Genomic DNA, 26,760 nt, shown 5'->3' with positions numbered 1-26,760 from the left:
TGTTAGCGCTGGTCATGTGAAAATTCTGAAACTGGAGAAAAGACGAGGAGGAGCGCACGGCCGTGTGTCCCTTGTGATGGAAAACTTATTCTGGTTAGTGTAACATTAATATTGGATATGTCTGGATTTGTTGATTTTAATATCTTAAGAGAAAAACAGGTTGCTCTGCATGAGCAATCACCCGTGGTTATGTTTATTTCTGTTTGTATTCAACTAAACGTTTTGCTAACATTCCTATGTTATCATTTAATTAGCATACAGCTCCAGGTTAAGACTGCCGTTACCGAGAGCAGGAGCAGCCGAGTCCAGATCGAGTGCAGAGGATTTTTACCTCAGCAAGTTGGCTTCATCTGAGCATAGCACCAAAGATTAGGCTGTTTTTCAAGTAATGACTAATTACTGAGGAAGTATTTCTCGTGAAACCACGTGAACATGAAAAGAAAACAAGCATTATTTTTACAAATGCTTATTTGAGACAAAGACCATATTTAGTAAAACCTAATCCCAAAGACTTGGATGAGGTAAGGTACAAATATCAAGTCTTAAAATCTTGTCTCTGCAGATGGATTAACTTTTCCTAGAAGTTTTAAAACGTTCCTAACTTTTCCCACTGATTTTATCATCATCACTAGACGACTTCAGAAGTGTGGAATTTAATCACACGTGTTGCCACGGAGGTGTAAGATTGCGTTTATTAAGTAGATTTCAATTGCACACTAAGATGTACAAAAGTTTAATTTTGAGATGAACTATGAAATTTTTTTTTTATTATTTCAAAGTAGCACATCATTTCTTATCTTCCAGTGGGATGATTGCGATGAAACAAAGTCTGTGTTACGCCTCAAATTCAGTAGGTTTTACGTGATGCGTGCACAAACAGAAAGACAGACGCACATCCCAAAAACTGTCTTAATGCGTCCTATTACTTATCTTGTGTCCCACCCAAATTATTCTTTCACGCATATCCTCAATGTGCAGACTCGGCAACATACAGTTTTATTATATGTTTAGATTTATATAAGAGATGCTCCATTTGAAGAGTTTAAACAAATTAATGTTAATAGTTAATAGATTTGTTTCTTCGCGTATAGACTGTTAGTTCTTAGTAAAAGCATTTACTCTGGCTGCAAAGATTTTCGAGAAGACCAGCCTGTTCCTCTGAGTGGGCTCGGAAAACTGCTCGTCCTCTTCTCTGGAGAGAGCTAGAGAGAGAGAGCAAAGAGAAAGCCCTAAGTTTGCTCTAGTTACAGCACCTCGAGGAAACACTACACCATTGTGTGCTGTGGAATGCATTTGCAAATTTAGGCTAAAAAAAAAATAAAAAAAGAATGAGCCTCTGCTTGATTTTGACTCCATCGTTGTTTATTATTCCTTCCCTTTGCATTTCGTCAAGCTTAATTCTCTTTGTCAGACTTTGTCGTGTGTGTGGATTATGAGATTTGAAAGTCTGCGCGTTAATGACTCTTGTCGATGACGCCTCTCATTCATTGAACACTCTTAATGACCTTACATCACAAGAGTCAAGAGTTCACACCTCCATCGAAGACCTTTATTGTTTTGTTTTCGGTCACATGGTTCAGTTGAAACTTTGCAACCCGAGCCTGCAAACACATCATTGTATAGCGAGAAAAAAAAAAGAAACCCATTCCAGATATACAATACAGTAGTTACCCTGACTGCTTAACCTGCAACAGGAGAGCGTTCTGAATCAGATACTTTTACTGGGACTGGTTGATGAAGTGATGATCTGTATCTCCACTCTTTGTGCTTGTGGGTTCTCACACACACACACCAGGAGTGCTGAGGTGAAAGATTTTAAGCATTATAAAACTTATTATAATCCCCCAGAATCAGAGTCGATAATGAACGCGACAACTAGCTACCGGTTTGTAGACACCTGACCATCACTTGTATGGACTTTCCACTAGATTAAAAAAAAAAATCTAAAATCTGCACTGATGTGCCATTAGAGAGGTTAGTGTGATATTACATACAAAGTCATTCTTTACAATTATGTACCTACAACCTTGTGGCAACAGTTCATAAAAGGATCACACTGTTCAGGGGTGCACAGACTTTTGTCCTTAAAGTGTACAGTGTAGTCAAGTAGGCAATTAGAAGAAAAACACAGCCCTAAAGACTTTCTTGTTTGAAACATAAATTTGTGCATTTATGGATTTTTTTTTTGTTTAAATACACATCAGATATACCATCATATCAACTATTATACATTTTTTCATGGATTAAAAACAGGTTTTTAGGGCCCAAGCACTATGAAATCAGACCCATGTTGTCACAGTATGTGAGGGCCCTCTTGTTACTTTAAGGTTTTAATTTTCCCAGCATCCAGGGACGGTTTGAAAACTGCTGCCATTAGAACATCTGAGCAGCTGGGTCCCGGGTGTGGCACTCTTCCTCCTAGGGGATTTATACGATTGCCACCAAAATGGGCTTCTGTGATCTCAGGACATTGAGGATGCCAAATTGCAAATGTTCAGCCGTGATGATCTTTAAACTTGTATGGAAAAGTGGCTAATAACTTCCTGTAATGACATCATATCCAGTGACAGCAAATCAAGTAACATCACATTGTGATGCTTTTTTTCCCCGCACCCAGGGCTTTTTGGAGGCCAAAAAGTGGTTAGTAACTGTGCTAATGTCTGTGTGACATCATATTGAGTGACTTGAACGCGTGCACCAGCTGTGCCCGCTGTCTCTCTGTGCCTTAAGGCACACCAGAATTGAATTTGTAAATTCACTAGCACTTTTGGTATAAAACAAATCCTGACCCATGGTAATCTTCTGACCAGTAATAACTTATATGCTTAAGGCTGTTTTAATCCAAAATAAAGTAGTACAATCTATACAGATATTAGCAAACATAATTTATTATACTAACATTGATTCTAATTAATCTCATGTTCTGTTAAAAATGAATAAATAAATAAAAATAAGTTGTTTATTTTGCCAAGCTATGCTTCAATGTTTTGGCTCGAAAAACTATTAAAATGATCAAATTATGGATGTCAGGTCAAGTGGTTATTACAGTACACATATATTAGCATAAAAAAAGAAAAGCACACAGCTTTTCATCTCCTTGGATAATTTTCAGGACTGATTTCCTTTCAGTATTATAAATTCTGTTTCTGTACAATGTTCTGTATAAATCTCTGCTTTTCCCCCCCCCTGACAAATAGTACTTGGTGTTTTTCATCCATATTTGTATACATAAATTAGTGTGACTCATTGTGTTTTTATTTACTTTAAGTGATATTCAGTAGTTTATTAAACTTTTCTTAATAATTAGCTTTTAATTTTTTAATGAAGTAATGAGATACTAAACTAAGTTTATGAAAAAACATGTGTACAGTATGTAAGGTATTTTAAGGGTGTGTTCACTCTTGGTTAAGACCACAGTATAAAATGATGCATTAGTTTTGATTCGTGAACATAAAGTTCTGGTTTGCTTAGTGTTTTTACCATCAGACATGGTGATATCTTAGCCAGCCAGCTGAATATTTCATGAAGAGTTTATAAAATGTAATGTTGTACATTGAAAACAAAAACAAGCATGGCTTCAGATGATGAATAAAACACTCGCTAATGCGCCTAATGTTTTTATTTTGTGTCTAGCTTTTATCCAAAGAGTCACCAGTGGCAACAGTCCCCCACAATAAATTAACAAATGAATAAATGAATAAACAAATGAATGGCAAGCACTGATCCTTAATCCTTTGATAGACTCCTGTGTCTGTCTGTTTGTCTGACAGGTACAAGAGCACATGAGCACACAATAGTACTGCAGGCTTGCGCTCAAAAACGTGTGCCATTTCATCAGACTGTTTAACTGTCGTATGTTTCACAAGTGCTCGTGTTATTGAACGCAACCCTGCTGGTCGATCACATGCGCTTCTGTGCATTAATTAAATGGAACTGTTAATTTGGCTGTGTTACGTCTTTATTATGATAGATATTTCTTTTTTTTTCTATTCGCGGATTTTGAAAATTGTCTACCACCCTGCTAGCCAACTCTCTCACTCCCTGCCCTGTCCGACCACTGCCTCCTTTACGTCAAATTTCACAGATACTAAGTACAGTCATCATTACATCTCGCTTTACGTATATTTGGTCCATGGTGTGTTCACATTTCAATCGAACCGCACCTTTGGAACTGGACCTCCGTGCAAGCAGACTTTCGGATGGCAGCTTTCCCACTTGTTCAAGTGAGCCTCACTAACCGAGCAACTGCACCAGAGTTCTTTCTAATTGAACCAAACATGTGAAGTGTGAACACACCCTTAACTGACTACTTGGAATTTCAGAATTAATGAAAATAATGAGACCGTGTGCTTGCAGTTCAAGCACTCACACAGAGCACTCATCTGCTACGCATTTAACTGTATAATTTTAATCAGAATTAAATTAATCACAATCGTATTCACAAACTCTTAAACTCGCTCTCTAAGATGCTGCTTTCTCTGTGCAAAAAAACAAAACAAACATGGCTTTTTAAGGAACAATAAAATTAAGTATGCAAGTCACATCACTTTTGAAAAGCGCTGAAGTCTATATTTATATCTGAATAAATAATGACATGAAGTGTCACTCTGAAATCCCTCCTACTTTTGCATGTTAATAAAATAAATAAATGAACTAAACAAAAAAAAGTCTAAGTACAAACATATTGTTTGTTGTAGTTTCTTTCCTAAGATGCAGGCAGGAATGTTCTGTCACTGTAAGTTCAGACAGGAGCATCGGCTCTGAATAAGACGACAGGCCGAGCGCCCGCATGAGACGTATGCATGAGACGACAGGAATGTGTAAAGATTCGAGTCAGAGGAAGCAAGCAAATGGAGTGATGGTCAGGAAGGATATGTCACGGATGGCAGGGCGGGACCAGGCACTGACTCATGGCCGAAAGCCTTCTCGTCACATGTACAGCTTTCTCAATGAAACCAGGGACCGAAAAGGAGCTCAAGCAGGGCAAGGCAGGGGATCTTTCATTAAGTCACATCCTGCACACTTTTAATTACGATTACGCAAAAGGGTCGAGTCAAGAGGTGGAGCTGGCGGCTTAGTAGTCTAAATCACTCTAAGAAGCTTTTGAAGTTTTGAGATTTGTAGCAAACCTGTTTGTTTATTTTTATGTCATTAAAATGTTTAAAACCAATTGTAAACATGTATAAAGTTGTTATAAATAACTTCCACATTCAATCCTGTTATTTATTTTCCTCTGCGTCTGAGCGATTCACCCTCGTCTCGCCGACAGCAATTGGACTTTCCTCTACGTCCCCTTTAATACTAAAAGGCAAACATAAAATGAAGGCCGGCTCTTATATCCAGCTCATCTAGACAGTTTACAGGGTAAATGATTACTTTCTCCCCCCCGAGACCGACTTTCCTTTTTGGATCTGTGACTAATTGCTTCGAGGCGCCGCAGCTTAAACATGAAGCTCTGTTTAAACTTGAGCCTGCGCTTTCAAGACCCTGAAGCCGTTTTCCTCTGCCTCACATCATATCATCTTGTTCTAGGTCTTTTTGCTCATTAGGTCAGGAGTTGTTAGCTGACCCTAATGTGAAGTAGAAATAATCAGTTAATCTTTCAGAGCATGTTGTGGCGCTGTATGAATGCTAATTGGGCCACATCCGTAGCTCCTGGCGTTGTCCAGTATTTTTGGAAATTTGTTTTATGGATGTTTGTGCGCAAAGACCAGCGGATAACTTCTTAACGTCGAACTATAACGCTTGTGTGTTTTAAAAAAAAAATACATATATACAAATTATTCCGGGTTAAGGTGTTAATTACATCCAGAGGCTGGTGCTACAGCTGGAAGTTTTTTTTCCCCCTTTATGTAATTTGTTTAATTACACAGTTGTAGATGTTGATTGTGCTGCTGTTTTAAAGATTTGTACTTTCTACCTTTGTTGCTTTCTTTCTTTTTTTAGCTGTTTAAAATCTTTCTTAAATATTTAGATTTTTTCATCATATATGGAGTTTATATTGAAACATATTAAGCAAGGGAGTCTTGGTATTCATTTACTGAAGTATAGAATGGATTCATGTTGTAGCTGCTAATTAAACTGTTTTTATTTTTAAATGACAGAAATGTTAGAGGTGACATGGAATGTAATTCTCACTTCTTTAGTAAGGAAAATAAATAAGAAATTTCTTAGACTGCTTGAGTAAGTTTTACGTTAACCCCAAGAATTTTCTCAAACACAGTGCCGGAAAATACTGTAGGCCGTTTGTCATTTTAGCAAATGCATTTTGCAAAAATAGGGCATTTAGTGTTATAGGTATGTGGTATTCTTTAGGTATAAAATATCAAGCTGTCCCAGCTGCTCTGCTCGGTCTAATAGCTGTTCGACCCTTTGCCCTCGCTCATTCAGTTGCTATCAGTGTGAGAGTTGTTATTTTTGCTTTTAGGAATGTTGCAAACATCTGTGTTGGAGCTTTCACTGATTTATTGTAATAATTATAGCAGTGCAACCTCTGGACACATAATCATGGAACATATCAACAAAAGTATCCAAGTCATAACGGCATGTTTAATAGATAGTTAGACCAAGAAAATGAAAACTGATCTGTGCCGCACATTACTTGTGCTCATCACATGAAGTATAACATTATACAGATGGTCTTCAAGTCAAAGCAGGACTTTGATTAATAGAATCACAGAACACAGTTACCAGAGTAAAAACTCCCTGTATTGCTCTATATGATCCTCTGCTGCACTAAGGTACTTTCACTAGTGCTTGGATACCATCAAGGTTAAAAAGTTTTCTCAGAATGCCTGAGCCATGACCGGACTGCCTGCTTCACGTCTGACACGCTGGCCTCCCAGGAACTCCTTTAAAGACCCAGTTTTGTGGAAACGGCTTGGAGCGAGGTCAGGAGTGTACAGGGATGTGGCAATAACTCCCAGCCCGTCAGTATGAGAATGCCTTTGGTGATCAAACCAGGCTCTTTTCTTTTCAGAGCATTCCACCTGCTAAGTGTTCATGGAAGCAACCATAGCTGGCCCCGAGCAGAATTATTTAAAATGTTTTCACGCCTTCAGTCACAAGAAACTTCACGAGTCCTGGTTTAGTATTGTTGAATCTACATGGTGTAAATGACAGTCGTGTAGCACCTGCACAAGATCCTGATCTCGAGTTGCTTTGTGTTTAGGGATTTCTGAGTTCACATGTTTTTTGATGGTGTATTTCCCATCAGGGATGGTTCTCTCTCTCTTTTTCTCTCTCTCTCTCTCTCTCTCTCTCTCTCTCTCTCTCTCTCTCTCTCTCATACTGTTGCAATTATGGGTAAAACGTAAGTAATGGAATAGTTACTATTAAGTAAGTAATCATCCAATGGTGGTATTAAGCCAGGTCCAGACTCTTGTAATGCTTTAACTTGGTCTGAAGGTATGTTGACACAAATCCAAGAAAAGCACTTTCAATTTTTTTTTTTTTATAAATTCAGGGGCCATTTATAGGAGCAGTCCATGAGTAATGGTAAAGTACTGTGGGAATGCAGTCCTCCCTCGTGGTTCACACGCCTATAGCGCCTATAGCTTTTGAACGACTCACATCGAGATGCTGTGAGTAGACAGGCAGGACACTGATGCTGATCATTTTAATCTTCATCCACGTTTCCCAAAAGACACAGGGAGAACGCGGCCAGATTGGGAGACTTCGTGTGGAGCTTTCTATGACGCACTCATCACACGTGAAGTTGGTTATACAGTCAGCGCTGGCCCTGCTTGCCTTTTTTTTAAACAGTTTTAGTGAGCTGTTGCATATCAGGCTTGTGGGAGTGATGGCCAGTTCTTTAGTCTCCCTTCTGCTTCTCTTCTACTAAACACTCCCTCATAGTTAGCACTGAGAAGACTTAAGACAATCGTATATTTTGCATTTTTCTCTGCCCCCTGCCCACGCCCACACGGTCACGTTTGGCCTTGACAAAAAGACTCACTGCTTCACTGCCAATTCCACATGTATTACACACCGTTTAACCTGCAGCTGGTTTCGCACTTTGATGTGATTTTAGATTTACACTCACAAATACAAAGCCGGCCAAGACAGAGTTGTCAGGATGCTTAGGATGTGTTCATGCATATTACTTCAAGTGGATGTGCGCACAATAAACCACCGGCTGCCACAAGGAAAAAAAAGAAAAGACTGAGCCAAGAACCACCTTGAGTGACTCACTGATCATTTTATTTTAAGTCCCAAAGCCCTCTGAATTTTAATCAGGGTTGTGATTGAGATAAAGCACTTCTTCTACTTCTGTCTGCTTAAACGCTGAGGTTGACATCTTAACTGCTGAATTGGCTGTCCTCATATGACCCGTTTCCCACTGGAGTTGGCTGCCAAGCCGTGTCCAACATGACAAAGTCTTCAAGCCTCTATTAATATGTCACGCATATAGCTGTGTAACGTCTACTTGATATTTGGCTCCTCCAGCCCCTTTCCAAAGAGAACGCCATATATTTAGTTTGTCAGGCTAAATCCGGCAGCCATCTGTACTATAATCTGTGTTTGACGTAACCTTTTCTGGACATCATTCCTCTGCTGGAGGAGATGACTAACCTAAAACAGTTTTTTTTTTTTTTCAAGATGTGTCAGTGTGTGTGAAGGGGAAGGGAGAGAGAGAGAGAGAGTGAGTGTGTGAGTGTCTGCTTTAGTCGAGCCACAAAAACCTGGATCTGGAATCAGAACTGGGTGTTGGAAATCCCTCGTGTGTGATCCATTGCATCAGTGAGTGTTGCTGAGACGAAAGGGAGTGGACCGGCCATTCTCCAGACAGACAGAGGCAGCCCAAAGCGACCCGTGGAGGAATTTGTTTACTTGCGGTGCAGCTACAAATAACTGTGGCATTTATACACCGAAGAACTGCTTCTCATTCCAGGCAGCTGTACAACACAAACAGGCCGAAGAGGAAGGCGTGGTGCAGTCGCAGTTCATATTTCGGTGGTCCAGTTGTTTGACCACAGGGTTTTTTTTTTTTTGTTTTTTTCCCTGTAACTTATTTTGGGTGGGGGGGCGGGGGGGGAGAATCAATAAAGCAGTATGTTTTTACTAAAAGCACTCACAAATATCACAAGAAATCTGTTTTAATTTTAATGTTTTTTTATACCTTGCTACAATAATATTGAATACATAAAGTCAGAAAATACACACAGTAATTTTAAGCTGTAGGGCAGCAAATTCAAATAAAATTTGCCTGGCTTAAAAAAAAAACGCTCAAGGGGAAAGGATATGAAAGGTACATACTTGCAGTTTTGTCTAAAGCCTTGGGTTTAAAAAACAGGAGATTAAGCTGTGGTTTGCTGTCTCAGAGTAAAATGTGCTATTAGGATTTGTGTTGGTAAAATAGAGATATTTTTTGTTTTTTTTTTCCCTCTATGCTTGTTAGATTTATTTTTTAAATAAACAGATAGTAGAGTAAAAATGAGTATGTTTAATTATTATTATTTTTTTTTTGCAGAACACCAATAACAAACACACACTTAGTCCAATACAGTGGAAAACAGCTCTGAAATAAAAATGGCGTCTGGGATTCTCCTCACGATTTAGAGGTGCAGAGACGCCATTGTTCCATTTCCCAGTGAGACTCGTTTCCTTACACACGGTTAAATTTTTTTGGCCGTATGATGGCAATGTACAGAAAGAGGACAGATTTAGTCCAGTGTGATTGGTATGCTTTACTTTACATTGTATATTTGTGCCAAAGGTGTATAAGACTCACTTTGTCGGACTTGAGAACGAATCAGACTTACGAACACCCCCTCCATCAAAACATGTACATCTAAGTCAGGGACTACCTGTATATGCCTGAAAGACACTCCACACTCCATGGAAGACGTTCCACTAGGATTTGAAGCCTGGCTGTGGGATTTTTGTTCATTAATAAGAATGCTGTAAGAATGGTAGTGAACTTGGGCACTGATGTTGGTGTTGAGGCCGCAGTTCTATAGCTGAGGACACTCAGGTTCTTCTACTAAAGATTAAGATTCAGTTATCTGTCACATGCACCTTACAGCACTTTTTTTTTTTTTCAGTGAAGGGGAAATTGTTATTCTACAGCACATTAGGGGTCTGGTGTACCACCAGCGGCGCAAGAACGAGAACAGATAGTTTAATTCGTTTTCAAAAACAGATATTTGTTGATCACACATAAGATGAAAATGTAACACTTTGGCTTCCAATTCAGGTTGTCTAGTTGGAAGCAGGCGTAAAAGCAGCGTCTATAAAGCAGGTACTGCTAAGAAAACATTGTTAGTTCTTTTAACATGAATCGTTCAACCATCGAAAGGATTCTAAAGAACAAGTACAAGATGATGGAACATGCTAGTTTTATTTTGTGTATAGCCAATTGGTTTAGTATGCTAGTTGTTAGACAGTTTGTGTTGCTAACAAATTCGACTTACGAGCGAGCTCTCTGAACCTGTTTGTATGTTGGGGACTTACTGTAAGTTTTACCTTTTTTTTTTTTTTAATGTTTTTTTTTTTATCTTTAGTTTAATTGTATTCTTTTAGTGTAATTTTTCTTTTATTGTAGTGAAGCCTTTCTATTCTATCCTATCTTTCTGTTTTGGGTCACGAACAGTCATATAAGCATTTCACTGCATGTCAAACCGTGTATGGTTGCGTATGTGACAAATATAACTGTATAATAATTAATAAATGCATAATAAAAAATATTTTCCAAGTTTGATGTTCTTCATTTGATAATTTGTCTTTTATATGAATGAAAACAAACAAGTGCACAAGGTGTGACAGTTGCCGTAAGCGCCAAGATGCATGTAAACTTTCCAACAATAAACCAGAAACCACATGATGAGCAAGTATTCAATAAATTCTTTTTTAAAAATAACCAAACCAATGCTCCACAGGGAGGAAAGAAAAAATAAGAACAAAGAGAACAACGTGCTGCTCGTTATCTTCCAATAAGCACAAGTGTGTCTTAACAAGAGCTGCTGACATCGGATGTATTATTTTTAGCCACACACAGGAAATGCAGCGTCCCAGTCTTTTCAAACCGTTATTGTTCAACCGGCGTTTGGCCCCGGTTTCTGTACATGCGGTTGTTATTGTATGTCGTTATTCTTGCAAATTGAAACCGCCGCACCGTTTAACAACAATCGCCTTCTGTTCTTCTCTTCCCAGGCCTTTGGCAACGCAAAGACGGCCCACAATAACAACTCGAGCCGCTTCGGGAAGTTCATCCAAGTCAACTATCAGGAGAGCGGCACTGTCAGAGGGTAAGAGAGCGCTTTTGTCCTGCAACAGCAACGTGTCAGTCACACTGAACTATGTTTTTTATGTTATAGCAGAATATTCTAATATTTGTTTTGAAATGTTTATTAGTAGTGTAGTGAACATGAACAGGCGAAGCCACACAGAGTTTTTTGCTAATCATCACACAGCCAGAGCTGACACTGTAAATAAGAAATACAAGGAATTTTGATGCCTGTTGATTTTATTAGTCAAAAAAGATTCTGCTGTTCCAGCGTGTCTTTCTTCCCTACACTTTGGTCAGGATGATCTCATCAGCTCTGTATAGGCTCAACATGAACCCTAAAGAGTCATTATATGACCATTTCCCAGCCTCGAATGAATCATTTGTAGAAATTAATAAGAAGAAATTTGACCTCTTTACACTTCTTCCTGTGATAGACTGCATTAAATCTATAAAAGTTTTCCACCTCTCCAGTCACAAATACATCCCTGTGCTACCATTATCGATGCATTACTGTTGCAAAGCCGGTATCCGGCTAGTGCACACATTAACCCGCGGCCCAGATAAAACCACATCCTAATCAGCGTTCAGACTCCAGCAGCGGGTGGTTTTCTGCTGAATTATGCCGTGATAAAAATAGACATCAGCAACTGCTTTTGATGTCTGGATCCTTTGATTCGCCTCCCAGTTGATGGGAAGAGCGGAGTGTGTAACCGTTTTCTTCCTGATGTCAGTAGCTCCATGTAAATGTAATTATTGCAATCAGCTAAATAAAACACCTTATTTGTTTTTGTTTTTCTAAAAAAAAAAAAACAACTTATTTTAGTATTTTTTTGTTTAAATTACTCTGCGTATAATGTAGCATGGTAGAATTGCATCAGATTTCAATAAGGCACTCATTAGAGTAGGAGTAGAGTCCAAGAGCCAAGGGTTCTATGAGGATTTAGGTTTCTTTATTTAATTGCTTAGATTTATCTGAATTTTTACAATAGTCTGGATATTAGGTAAGGAATAAGAGAACATGACGTGCTGTTTATTAACAACTAATGTACACCAAGGTGGTGAGACGTCACCATTGTGAATCAGAGTTGTATTTTTTTAAATAATAATAATAGTAATAATAATGATGATGATAATAAGAAGTCTCTTTCCCTGGACAATTCAAAATGATTCGTCATGTTTCCAGAACCTCTTTCTACCTATCCTAGTACAGGAATATGGTGATAACATGGTCATTCAGTAAGTTCAGGTTGTCAGCTGACTTCATTTTATTGCCGCATAATGTTGCGGCGTCTAGACCTGAGCAACTGAAGCAACCCCTGATCATAACACTCCCTCCAGAGGCTTGTACAGTGAACACTATGCATGCATTCATGCACTTCCCTACTTACCCTGGCGTGCCCAATGGCTCTCTAGGCCAGGGGTAGCTCAGTGGTTAGGGCATTGGACTACAGTTCGGAAGATCCCAGGTTCAAACCCCACAACCACCAAGTTGCCACTGTTGGGCCCGTGAGCAAGGCCCTTAACCCTCAACTGCTCAGATGTGTAATGAGAAAAAATGTAAGTCGCTCTGGATAAGAGCGTCTGCCTAAATAAAATTAAATGAATGAATTGAATGAATGGATGAATAAATCAGTCTGGACGTCTCAGACCACATGTCTTTTTTTCTATTGCTCCAAAGTCTAATATTTGCACTCCATAGCAAACTAAAGCAATAGTAAGGTTTTATTTTACAGCTATAAGGTTTAGTCTCATCACACTTTGAGATTTTTCTTACTATTTAACATAACTCAGATTTATTATTAATTTTTTTATCACGCAGCTTTACAAAGCGTTTAAGTGTTCTTGATTCATAATTTTTTCCTACTTGTTTCTTTGACATAGTTAAGTTTGTTGCTGTGCATCCAGGTCCTAATAATGCACTGGACGTTTCTTAACTCATCAGTAATTTCAGTTTTCTTTGGAAAGTTTTTCGGTTTAAACCCCAGGACCACTAAGTTGCCACCGTTGGGCCCTCGACAAGGCCCTTAACCCTCAACTGCTAAGATACTGTATATAAGGAGACAAAATTTAAATCTCCTTGGATAAATACTTTTACAAATACTGTAAATGTAAGATGTTTCACTTTTAAAACTAGTTTATTATTAGGCTTAGATTATGTGAAGTCTCAAATTTCTAAACGAGTGCTATAAATAGTAAGATTTTAGAATCTTTGTTTTTTTTATCATCTGTTTTTCAGCGCCTATGTGGAAAAGTACCTGCTTGAGAAGTCTCGGCTTGTCTATCAGGAGCACAATGAGAGGTAAGAACCCTGCTTTTTTTTCATTTAATACATGCTTTATGTCTCAAGCAGTGTGTGGTAGTGCCGAACACGATGTTAGCTTGCACATGTGACGCACAAAATAAATCCCGTATTTTGACTTCAGCTCTGACCCAGTGGCAGCAGTGTGTGAATAAATCCACTTTTGTGTCGAAAAGGTCACATGTGGGAACCATTGCGCCACCCAGGCAGCGCCGTCTAAGCCGTGTACAACCGCCTCCTAGTCACATGTTCTACAAAACTCGCCCTCCATGCAGCCCACAGTGACTGGAAATCTAAGATAATCTCTCTGGTTTTTAACATTGATGGTGTGTAAAGGAACCAGCAGCCTCAGAGCACCAGACCAATGTTTCCTAAAGGTCTGGGGTTCGGTTTGTATCAGATGTGACATGATGCAAGAAGAGACCACAGGGATCAGAAATGGCACACAGCCATACATACACAGCTAAAGAGAGAGAGAGAGAGTGAGAGGGGGAGTAAGTGTGTGTGTGACTGAGAGAGAGAGTGTCCGTGTGTGTGTGTTAATAGGTGGCTGGACAAAATGGTGCGAGAATGATTAAGTGTGTGTGAATTTGTGTTGCTCTTGTTGTGATCGTCACTTATTGAGACAGATTGCTGACCTCAAACTCCCACTGCTTAGTGAGGGCTCCCTCCAGCTGTTCTGTGACCCTTGACCTCCAGCAGCACACCCTGCTCACTGACCCCGTGCTCTCTTTCTCTCTTGATCACCACTGTATCTCTTTACCAGTGGAAAGTGTTCGGTTTGTTGCTCCTGTCTCCAGCTGTTTTTTTTTTTTTTTTTCTCCCCTCTCACAGGAACTACCATGTGTTTTACTACCTGCTGGCGGGAGCGAGCGAGGAAGAGAGGACAGCATTCCACCTCCTCAAGCCTGAAGAATACCATTACCTCAGTCAGGTAACCACACGCTCACCGGACCCCTGAACATCTGATTATCTTTGAAGTGTAAACTAGGGGAGAGGGTGTGTGTGCGTGTGTTTGTGCCTGCATCCGTGTTTCTGCTCACCAAGGCCCGAACCAGATGGAAGGGAAACCCATGTGCAGAGGAAACTCGTTCCATTGTTTCTGGTGTGCCCTCACACAGAAAAGCAGTCCCATGCTGTCATTTCCCTAACACACCACTTTCTCTCTTTCGTGCATGTGCTGTTTTGTTGTCCCATGTGTCCCATGTTTACCTTAGTCTGCATGCATAGTTTTTTTTTTTTTAACGTATGCTGTGGGTCCTCGTCCCTTTTTATTCGCTTTCCTTCTGTCCAAACACACCACTAGACCGAGAGAAAATATCATTCCTAAGAGATCACGAGGATCTTTTCTCTCTCTATCGAGGATTATGTGTGTCCTAGTTCAGAAATGGAGGCGTAACTTCCCAAAAAAAAAAAAAAAAAACTCCATTATCGAATGACCTTTCGAAAAGGCCAAGTTTATTTTACTACAAATACTTAACAAATGTATGTATTTAGCGTTGCTAAATACAGATTTAACCAGGTTTAACCAGATTGGTCATTATTACAAGTAAGACCGCACATTAGTTACCACAAACAGCATTCATACACAGGATGTAACACAACACTTAAAAGTAAAATAAACTTTCCAGACAATAAATCCATAATGCATCAACAGCAGCTTTGTACAATGTTAAGTTCAATAGATTAAATTTTTTATATATATTGAAGGGATTAACAATAGACAGCGTCAGAAATTTAGTTTTTACAGAAATCCGGACACAACGATGGCGCACGTTCCAGGTTGACAATCTGACGGGTGCTCATGACCAATCTGTTTAGCTGCGATGCTGGAACAGGCAAACAAAGAAAAAACAATCTGATTTATTTTGTGCGTTAATTTTCATTAAAACTTCATATTTCACAGCCATAGCTGTGCTTGATGTGTATTTTAACCTTTCTGTTTCTCTGAGGAAATGGATACCTTTACATTGCCAGTCACCTAGAAGCATAATCGTGTGGTGTAACGGTACCACTATCGCTCAAAAATTTGGGATCACTTGCAAATTTCTTTGTTTTTGTTTAGTAATTTATTTTCTACATTCCACAACAATACTGGGGATTTCAAAACCATGAAATAACACGCATGGAATTAGGTAATTACGTAACAACAACAGTCAGTTGTTGTTTTAAGACACGAAGGTCAGATGTTCTGTAATAGTTCTTGCAAGAACAGTATTGTCAAGTGCATTTGCAAAACCCATAATGAAACTGTCTCTCGTGAAGACCTTCCCAGGAAAACAGTTTGTTTAGAGTTACCAGCTTCAGAAATCACTAATTAGCAAACAGCACCTCAGATTAGAGGCCTTATGAAGGATTTACAGAGCAGAAGTAGCAGATACATCTCAATATCAACTGTTCAAAGAAGATTATTGCATATTTTGGACACCTTCAGCATTGTTTTACAGTGTAATAAAAAACACCATGGAGTGAACGACCATGGAGTTAGAAAGTGATCCCAAACTTTTGAGCGGTAGTGTATTTAAAAACAACCTAAAGGGAACTTCATCAGTTCATACATTTTAAGTCCGTCATATTTTGCAAAATGTACTTGTTTAACACATCATTCCAGATGTATTCTTCCCTTTCCTCTTATAATAACCTCCGCTCTAGCAGGAAGGCTTTCTACTTGATTTTGGAGTAAGGTTATGGGGTTTGTTTATTCAGCTATAAGGGCATGACAAGTGAGGTCAGATAAGGTAAGGATGATGCGTGCACTCGGTGTTCATCCAAAAGGAGGGTGTAGGGCAGTTGATTTTATTTACTCCATCAATGTCCGAACACGTATTTATGGAGCACACTTTGTACATAGGAGTTTTTTCATGCTGGAGCAGGTTTGGGCCCTTGGTTCTAGTGAAGGAAAATGATAAAACAAAAGCATTAAAGGATATTCTGTACAATTGTGTGCTTTTAAATTTGTGGCAAGCAGTCTGGAAAAGTTAGACCGCGTGCACACAGACTCCCTTAACAGGCCAACCACAGTAATCAAGTCAAAGATAAGCAGATTTATTTAAGATCATAAAATTCAGATTTTCTTATCTACTTTTCCTCAGCTGTTTAACCATGAACTATGCGTACCTACGGTAACCAAACCCAGGTTAAGTATCGTGAGCGCTGAAATCCAGTTGAGATAGTGATTTATTAACGCATAATAATAGGCTGTTGTAGAATTCTTAAGATTGCTGCAGCTTGAAGTCAGAAAGAACAGAACCGGTCCAGGCCTGGGTAGGAGCGATAGCGTTACTCTGTCTCCCCGTCCATCACGGTGACACTCGTGTGCGTCTGTGAGCTCTGCCCTGAGTGCTCAGCTGCCCCGTCACGTGAGCGTCGAAAAGCGTCAGTTGCTTGGCCTCACTTGTTGTAAAGGAAACGTGTTTGCCCTCACCTTTCCCTGTTTGTTAGCTGTCTGGTAGGTGGGGATTTTAAAGTGATGCCTGTATTAGAAATACACTTGTTAATGCAGTGACAAACCTTAGGTTATACTTGAAACAAATACACTCTCACACTCATGCGCACGCACCCACACACACACACACACACACACACACACACACGTGTCTCACACAACCATGTGATGGTCAGTTGGCAGCCCTAAAGGCTTGAGTGTGAACTCCACTAACAGGCCGTCCTTTCATGCCCTTGCTCAACCGTCTCTATGCTTTTCATTTCCATTCAGACAGACGCCTGGCTTTCATACTTTCATACTCCTATATATATATTATATTAGAATTTTTTTTCTTGCTCTTTAGGCTATACATGGAAAATAATCACAAGATTTATGTCCGAGATTACCAGCTGTCCACAAAGTAGCCGGTGTGTGCTTGCAGCGAATTCCAGGCGCTTTTTCCTGAGCGCTGTCACAGTTCCACTCTTTCTCAACTTTCAGCCCAAACGACACTCCTAGGACCGCGCAGAAATGTCGAGAATTCGAGAGTCATGTCCAGAATTCTTCACATACACTCCAACCTGGACGAGTTGTGTCAGTTTCTGTTTGTTTAAAGTATAGGCATCTCGGTTTAAAAAAAAAATAAATAAATACTTCCACTGAACTTTTAAACTAAATTCACATGAGGTATTTTAGTGACAAGTGTGTGACATCTGTCCAGTGCACAAGTTCATAGCATGAAGAAAGTCAAAATGTATTATCTGGGTGCATCTCTGAAGTTTTAAGCTTAAAGAATTTAGACATGTATGTAAAATATGTTTAAAATAATTGGCATTTTTAATCGACATCTGTTCATCTCGTTTTAAAATACTTCTCCAATTGTAATGTTGTACAATCGAGTATAAATACAATTCTGTCAAAAGGTGTACGCCCTTCCTGATTTAAAATGTTAAGTTTTAGTTTTTTTTGCCCATTTGTCACACTAAAGTTTTTTCCATTTGTGGATAATGACTCTCACCATGGTTTTCTTTAGATCATGGCATGATGTGTTCCTTCACTTTGTCACTTTATGGTTATATTGCTTCTTGGTTATATTAAAGCGATTTCTTAATTTAACAGGTCTGGCAGTTATTAGGGCTGGGTGTGAAAAGTGAAATTTAAAAATTGTTTTGAAACACAGTTTAATACTTTCACGCAGAGCCAGGCAGGTTGGACAGCAGTTTTCCCTTAATAAATTAAATCATTACTTAAAACTGCATTTGTTTATTTACTCAAATCATTTAAGTGATAAATATAAAAAAAAAACTTGTATTCTTAAAGTACTCCTTAAAAATCTCAATGATCATGATGCAAGTTAGTTTTTGTTCTCCGTCTGCCAATCTCTCCGACCACTATTTATTAGCGACGTTTAAAACCTCACATCAGATTTCTTAAAATGAAATATAATCATCATTTTACCAAGGAATTGTCCTTTTATTTGTAATAGTAATATAAATTGTATACATTTGTGCAGCAAGATTAACCTCACTATGGTCAAAGTCCCAAAAAGTGATTTTTTTATTTTGGGACAAAAGTTTGGGACTTGTGATGAACATTCAAAATTTTAAGTGAACTAATTTACGATTCCCGATCCTTGACGCACTGTCCTTTAAAATTGATCGACAACTTTTAGAAGAGACGCTTCTGTCTGTGGGTCTAGTACACACACCATCCACCAACAATGTGCACCACCTGTAAATTACAGGAACTCAACTGGGAGTTATTGCCACATCCCCCTGTATAGTCCTGACCTCGCTCCAAGCCATTTCCTCATGTTAGGGCTACTGGTTAAGTTTTGTATAATATTTCTCCATAGCACTTACACCACAAAACGTCGCACTTGCACTTCAGGATGATACACAATAGTGGCTTACGCACTGGGATTGTGGACGAACCGAGGAAAATAAATGCCTGTCTTGCAATTAATTATTTACAGTATCGTTTATTAAAAAATGCGAACGCCTAGTCTCAGGTCAGTAGTGAAGCTAAATAATGAACCGGCATAGTAGTGCAAGTGTAGAATCACACCACTTTCTTTCCTCAGCACCACTAATCAAGTATTTCCACAAAAAAAAAAGATGGAGCGTGGCTAATTTTGTTTAATTTAATATTTATATTTTCTCTTCCTTTTTTCATTCCCGCTTATCATGTGTGTCTCTGCTACTCCTCATTAAAATGAATGATTGTTGTAGATGACTGACCTTCCTAACAGATGTAGTTATTTGTATAATCCTGTGTCATGCATCCAAGTTAAATGCCTCACTAATACTGCATGTAGAGAGTGTGGAATGTCTGAATGTTGCCTAATCTCATGTGCCTTACTTCCAGATGACAAAGAAACCACAGAAACTGCACTGGGATAATTACTATGAGAGTGAACTGGTCAGTATTTGTGTGTTGATTATCGTGTGTGTTGGTGATGTAGGGTTGTGGATCACTGGCTTCCTCACACTCCTTTTCCCTTTTCCATAGCTATTATTTTGCACCAGAGACCTCCCTCACTCTGTGTGTGTGAGAGATTTGGATTACCCCCCCCCCCCCCCCCCCCCCCCCCTTTTTAAAAAGCAAACAGTTTCTTTTTTTGGTCACTGTGCTCTGTAGATCGTTTCAGACCGGACACATGTGACACCCGAAACAAGTATAAGCTGCATATCTAGTGTAGCTGCAGAGCGTTCACTCTGGGTCAGATCCTCGGCTATCTGGTAGCAAACACTGACAAGATTGAACAAGGGCTTGATAAGTAAGAATGCAAACACACTCTTATTTACATTGGGAGAGGTTTTTTTTTTTTTTTTTTTTTTTGCCAGCTCCACTTGTTGACTTAAAGTCACTTTTTGCCAGCTGTTTTAACCCTCCTGATAGAATTGACTTACTCCTGAACTTGACCTCTGACCTCAGACTGAGTATCTCCTCTGCTAAAGGTTAAATTGCATGTCAGCTTTTGGTGATAATGGGACCACAGGGTCTGGAGTTTAGTTCTGCAGACAAACAGTGACTAAAAAAAAAAAGCTTTGTGTTGGTGTGTCTGCCCTTTCGTTGTTCAGTAATTTCACACTTGTGAATGGAGACGCATAATGTTTATTTTAATCAGTTTTTCACTAACAGGTAAGTGATTTCATCACCCTTCGACTTTTCATTTGCAGTCTTGAGAAACCCGCGCCATGTGTGTCCTCGAGCGAGTTCCGAATGTTATTAATGTCAGTGGAAATAAAGACCCTGGTGAATTTTTCTCCTCCACGCCAAAACATTAATCCCCTGAATTGCAAGCAATTCCATAATAGCCGTCATGCCACTTTCGAGCTGAAACCGTAAAACACCTTCCTACATCCATGAGCATGTTGTGTTTGGAAAGCTCAGTGACAGTTAACACGAAAAATTACCCCTCGTGCAGTTCCTACACTGGAGACGTGAACACTAACAGGCTGGATTCAGGGCTAAGAATGGCACTGATTTATATTTCAAGGCTATTTGCATTTTCCTTCGCTCTGGTATGCTGTAATTATGAGATCAATGGCCAAGGTGGGAGATGAAGACCATTTCTCATTACAAAGTGCGCTCGTGTTTTTCATGAGCAGGTAGATTCTCTCCATGCCAGCGCAGGAATTCTGCTGTCAGCGACACTTTTCCCCTCTCTCCCTTTTAAGGCTCAATACCTCCCACACCGTTTACTATCAAAACCGGGAGGAAAGGGAGCGCTTACAGACATCCAAAAAAACCTGAGGTGTATCTTTATGACTAGTCCAAGCCTAACATGAACCAATCTCCATTCAGTGACTCCTACAGACTTGTCTGGGCTCAGAGCCATTACATTTCAAACTCTGCTAAACATGTGCTACTTCTAAAATGGCCCTGAATTCATTCTCATTTCTTATTTAGATTACCTGCTCCTTTTCGCCGTAGGCCCAGCACGCATCACATTGCTGCTCAGCTCCGCTTCATTCATTGGATTAAGTAATAAATCGCAGCTTTCCGTATTGCGTTTTACACATGAGCCAGATTTCCCACTGAAGCACTGAAAAATTTTCCACTGCATGAGCAGAACATACATGTGCTACCATTCACCAGGCTTGCTATTTCCGACCCAGGAAAATGCACGGTTTCAAATAAATTTCTTAATGATACGGTGTTTCGAGTCACGAGTAAAATCCACAACATTGCTGAGAAAGACATCAAGCAGCTCCGCATTCAAACGTGTGAATATTACTGATCATTACTGGCTGGTTTCTATCAGTAGTAGAGTTTCCATCCATCTGTTTAGTTTTTTGACAAATGTTTCATTGGGAATCTAAATATCTCTTGATTGAGTCGATACTCTTAACGTAATTATGATTTTTTCATTCTCTGCAAAAACAAACAAGCAAAAAAAAAATAAAAAATTCAATATACAAAGTTGGAAATAAGAAAATGCAAACAAATAAAAAGTGTTCTAAAAACAAACTGGAAGCATTTATCCAAAGGCAAAAGTTTTTACTTCCTTATATGAGTGGCGTTCAAGTCAAAGCGGGACTTTTGATTGCGCAGATGAAAGTAACAGTTATGAGAGTGGTGGTACCTTTATTTAACTCTATATTTCCCTTCTACATTAACACACTTACCCAGTGTTTCACTAGTGCTTGGATACCATCAGGGAAGAAATATTTCTCAGTATGCCGGAGCCATGACCAGACTGCAGTGGGCGCAGAGCCACCTTGGCCAGAATCGTCATTCACTTATTTTTTTCTTTTACACCATTCAAATGTTTTACTGCGCCTAAGGGTCTTAACAATGTACCAGGCTTGAAGTCTACTGTAAATGTCGATCATTTTTACGCTTTCTTTCACAAGAAACTTCATCAAAACAAGCCGTTCCATGCTTGCACTTACTGTACACGGTTGTGTGAAATTTTGCCTAACACATGACTTCAGGATGCGCTTGGATTCCTTCATGATCTTCTCATGAGACAACAAATCCCGGTTTGACTCGAACGACCCTCATAGAATTTATCCAGCATTAGTTGAAGAAAACGTATTTGCGTTTATAGGGGAAGTGGGAGCAGTCGGGTAAAAGAGAATAAGAAGTTGAAAAAAAATTACAAAATAATTCATATATAAACTTTAACTGAAGGGAAGACGGCCTTTATAGATCTACAGTACGCATGTACAGTACAAATGATTTTTTCCCCTTCTTTTTCCCTGTACATTTTAGGAAGGAGATTGTGTTATCACAACATATTCTAAACAGTGGTTTTCTATGAAAACCCTAAAACTAGTGACATTCTTCTAATTTACTTATCTTCAAATTGCAGTGCTTTTTTTAACTGCCTAATAGTGATGTCGCTTGAAACCCCATGTTCATAGAGAGCTTAGCAAAATGCAGAGACACACCCTAAGTTTTAGTTTTTCAAGAAAGAATTAAATTGATGAAATGATTCTAAAGCATGTTCCAGTCTTTCCAAGATTGTGTAACATCTCAGTCTGTCCACTAATAATATTTCGGTATCCATAGCGAATAAACACAATCCCACTCCTGTAGTTTACAGCAGTTTTAAATCTCTGAGCATTTGTGTAAAAAATAAATAAATAAATAAATAAATAAATATATTATAATAAATTAAATAAAAACATTTGGATGGAACGTTGGTGTTGGTGTGGGAGGCCCTGCTGGGTACACAAATGCAGCGTACATGTTGTGCATGCTCGAGTTGGAATGCAGCAGTGTGTAATGTGTGACGTTAAACTGCTCCTTCTGGAGGGGGAGAGACCTCACACTGTGGCAAAGTGTTTAATAACCGGTGACGTTTTGCTTCTTGAAACCAGCAGGACTGCTTCACAGTGGAAGGAGAGGATCTGAAGCACGACTTTGAGCGTCTGCAGCTGGCCATGGAGATGGTGGGGTTCCTGCCGGCAACACGAAAACAGTCAGTCTCACCTTCAAGCTCACAGTCGTCATTTTATTCATATTTTGTTCACATTGTATTCACATGTATATAGATCTGAACTAAACTGCTTGTCCCGTTTCTCTCTCTCTTGCAGAATCTTTTCCCTGCTCTCAGCCATTCTTCATTTAGGCAACATCCGGTATAAGAAGAAGACGTACCGGGACGACTCCATCGATATCTGCAATCCCGACGTCCTGCCCATCGTCTCAGAGCTGCTAGAGGTATAAAGACCGATGTGTTTATAGAGTTGGTTTTCACAACATTAAGACAAAATTATCCACCGAAGCAAGCCTGAGACTGGGCCGTTTATCACCTGCTTGCACTGTACACTGTTCTTTTTCTGCACACACACTCACTCCATCAGTGCTGCGTCAGCTCCTAAGTTTCATTAAAGCTGACCGAGAAGCTTTGGTGGTGAGCTATCACACACACTCACTCACTCATGCTTATTTCAGTATGGAGTCAAACCTGAGGGTCTTTCCTCAGAATTGTTGGCACCCGAGACAGACTCGCAATAACGCATGTGGAACACTGCTGTACGAATTGAGTCCAGAATAGCTGAAAACACTCATCCTGCACGATTTGTGATCACGCTGCATGAACGATCACAGACGAATCTCATATCTCACACACCAGACAAAATTTTTCACCTGGCAAGATCTCCGTATAAACACATCTCAAAAATCCATCTGTTTCAATAAAAATTAAACTCTAGATATCATGTGACATTGTGGCTCGGTCACTACTGCGTATGGAAAGAAGAAAAAAGTGATAAGGAGGAAAAACATGAAGGGTCGGTTGAGTTGATTATTATTTTAAATGCTTTAAAAAATCGTGGAATTAGGAGTGTCTCGGAGGGAACGTCTGAAGAATGAGAACTGGAAATAACTGAATCACAGATATAATCAGGATGTTGCTAAATGAAAAAAAAAAACTCGAAATAAAAAAAAAAACCTGCCCAAATTCTTTGCACGGCAATATTGGGAATCTTTTTTTTCCCCTTTTTAAAAGGTTTTTATAGCTTGGTTAAGATTTTAAACATTACAGTAAGTGAAATGTCTTTTTAATCACTTGCAGAAATGAACACACGTGAGCTCTGTCCTAAGCATGAATACTGCTACTTTACTGATATCAAAATTTAGCAGTTTAAGATGATTACCTAGCAGCGATCAGGAAGTGTCTATCCATGATCTATAGCGGACATCACTAAATAGCAGACCACTGTCTGCACCCGAGCCGAGTAAGTTCTTTCCAGGCCCTGGTGCTTTTCTGATTAACAAGATTAATCTACCGTAATCTTAAGTTTTTTTTTTTTTTTCTTTTTTCTTTTTTTCATTAAGGTTGTCGTGGGAATATGCGTCACTCAACAGAGCCAGTTAACATGGTTGGTTACAGTGCGCAGAAGATACAGATAATGCGACACAGCATGGCTTACTCCAACAAAAGGAAGCCATGAAGTCACCAATCAGCCTACATTGCATGTATTTGGCCCACAAAGCACTGGCTGAATGTGCAAACTGCATACACAGACCAGCAGCAGGACTCAAACCCCCAAACTCTAGAGGTGCACGGCGACAGTGGTAACTACTGCGCCATCCTGCCGCCGTCACATCTGTCAGAAAAAGAAGAAAGAAATTTATGCTAGTAAATCAGATTTAATCAGTTTGTCCACTGTCTTTGATGTGATTGGAGCGGAAAAAGCTTGGTGACTGATTAGCTAGTTAGTATCTAATTAAAAAAATTATATATTGAGATAAACCGGCCAATACATGTTAAGTTGATAGAGATCTGACAAATCCAAGTTGATTGTCGGGTCATCAAAGATTAGTGAACTTTTTTAATTCTGTCCATTTATGCATATTAAATAACATGATTTAGTGTAGGCTGGGCCCTGAGTAAATTGTCGCTTAAAGCTCCCAGAGGCTCATAAATTGTCCTGCACACAGAAACTCATTACTTACATTTTCCATGTAGTTCCATGTGTGGTTTTCAGGCAGCACCAAGTCGAAACCAGAGGCAACACGTGATGATCTTGGGGGGAAAAAAAGCAGAACGCCATAAAAGGAAAATAATATGGAGATGGAGCTTAGTTTATACAAACCTTTTTTTAAAAATAGAATTCTTGAAAGTTCTTTAAAAATGATATGTTTCCACATATTTATTGACCCCAAGATCATTACCAAGCTTCCACTGTAAAACCAGTCCTGTTCTTTCTCACGTCAGAGGGAAATATGCCGAATCTTGTGTCCGTTATTTGCACCGTATGTTACAAATGCACTCTGTAAAGATAAGGCTGACAACACCTGGAGTATTTAAAACTGACTTACTGCACTTTTGTAAAAGATGGAGGTCAGATCGTTTTAGGAGCCGTTGAAACAGAAATTCAGAACAGTGCTGCGTTCAAATGGTAATCACTCTGAGATTTGAATCTCATGTATTAGGCCTGTAGGAATTTATAGTTATACTGCTTTTGTAAGTCAGCAAAATGGTGCATTTGGGATGAGTGATGTCATTATTAAACACTAGGGCATATGATTTAATGGCAAAAAAAACATCCCAACCAGTAGCTTGTGCATCTTATATCCTAGTGTAAGATATATATATATATATATAATGTATACTGTATTTCGGTATAGCCAGTGGAAGGAAATGCTGATGCCTGCTGCCTCGCTTGACTTTTTGTGTCTGAGTGCTAAGGAGTTTACAGATTTATAGGGTGACATTCACTTGAATAAAGGAGGAAGGTGTTTTCTAAAGTGTCGATTAACAATGAACTTGTTCATATTACATTGTAAAATGTCTGGCTGCCAGTTAAGTGTAAATTGACCAGGTAATGAAATATCCCCATAGTTCTGTTTACTGCCATGTAAAGTACAAGACTATAAGTGCAGTTTGGAAAAAGACAGACAGCTTAACATTAAAAAATAAATTAAATAAATAACTTGTATTTTCAACACAAAGGTATTTGTGACATAAGCAGGCACAGTGTACAGTGAAATCGCTGTCAGGAAGCTAGGGTTATAACCTGAACCTCTGAGCCACGCTATAAAAATACACAGGTCTCGCTGTACATTTATTCCGTCTAAACAACCTCTCACTGTGAATTCATTTAAAAACACAAGAGAATAATCATGATGCTCTGCATTCCAGGTGAAAGAGGAAATGTTATTCGAAGCCCTGACGACACGCAAGACGGTGACGGTGGGAGAAAAGCTGATCGTGCCCTACAAACTGGCCGAGGTAAGAACCAAATCGGCATAGGCATTTACACACATCGACACATTTGTTGCCACCCTTTTATTTAAGAGAGGAAAACCCCACAATTGTCCCTGAAATAACAAAGTTGATGCAAGTAATAATAAAATATAATCATTTAATGGACAACGCCTAATGAAAATTAGACTTTTGCTTTTGGATTCAATAGAATAACTAAAAAAAACTAAACAATTAAAAAAAATGTAACTGGCCTGGACTAATCATTTAGTACCCGGGAAAAGATTCAAATAATTTGGCCACAGTGACGCGTTAAATCAAAGTGTGTCCTAAAATTCGCAACTGTCTATTTAAATGGTAAAAATTGATCACTCTGCTCTTTGGTATGATGGTGTGTACCACACTGAGCATGGACCAAAAAAAGTTATCTAGAAGCATGAGAAAGGGTAAAGGCTGTAAGACCACCTTTCAAGGGATTTAATCCTCCTTTGACTATACAGTAGTTGCAAATATTATTTAGAATATTATAGTCCGTGGGTTGTAGCCAACATAAACTAATGTCGAATTGACCAGAAGGATAATAAAAATGCTAACCAAAGAGCTGAGGATGTCCAAAGGAATTTAAGGTGAACTGAGAG

The 26,760-nt window shown here is 39.1% G+C and overlaps 1 protein-coding gene across 8 annotated transcripts in view; it reads left to right on the top strand.

Moving 5' to 3' along the window:
* The window catches only part of myo9aa (myosin IXAa), a 113,216-nt gene that overhangs the window by 40,289 nt on the left and 46,167 nt on the right, over positions 1-26,760 (top strand). For 5 of the 8 annotated variants that reach the window (XM_053512719.1, XM_053512725.1, XM_053512722.1 and 2 more), the window contains exons 3-9: positions 11,155-11,249; positions 13,467-13,529; positions 14,364-14,463; positions 19,321-19,374; positions 22,788-22,888; positions 23,004-23,130; positions 26,060-26,149. In XM_053512719.1, coding sequence (XP_053368694.1) covers positions 11,155-11,249; positions 13,467-13,529; positions 14,364-14,463; positions 19,321-19,374; positions 22,788-22,888; positions 23,004-23,130; positions 26,060-26,149 — 630 coding nt within the window. The remainder of the gene's footprint in view (positions 1-11,154; positions 11,250-13,466; positions 13,530-14,363; positions 14,464-19,320; positions 19,375-22,787; positions 22,889-23,003; positions 23,131-26,059; positions 26,150-26,760) is intronic. The other 3 variants (XM_053512720.1, XM_053512724.1, XM_053512723.1) reach the window with 3 other exon arrangements.

This window comes from Clarias gariepinus, chromosome 15 (assembly GCF_024256425.1).
Source record: "Clarias gariepinus isolate MV-2021 ecotype Netherlands chromosome 15, CGAR_prim_01v2, whole genome shotgun sequence".
NCBI classification, from domain to species: Eukaryota; Metazoa; Chordata; class Actinopteri; order Siluriformes; family Clariidae; genus Clarias; species Clarias gariepinus.
The sequence above is the reverse complement of the archived record's forward strand: the minus strand, read 5'-3'. Positions and strand labels throughout refer to the sequence as shown.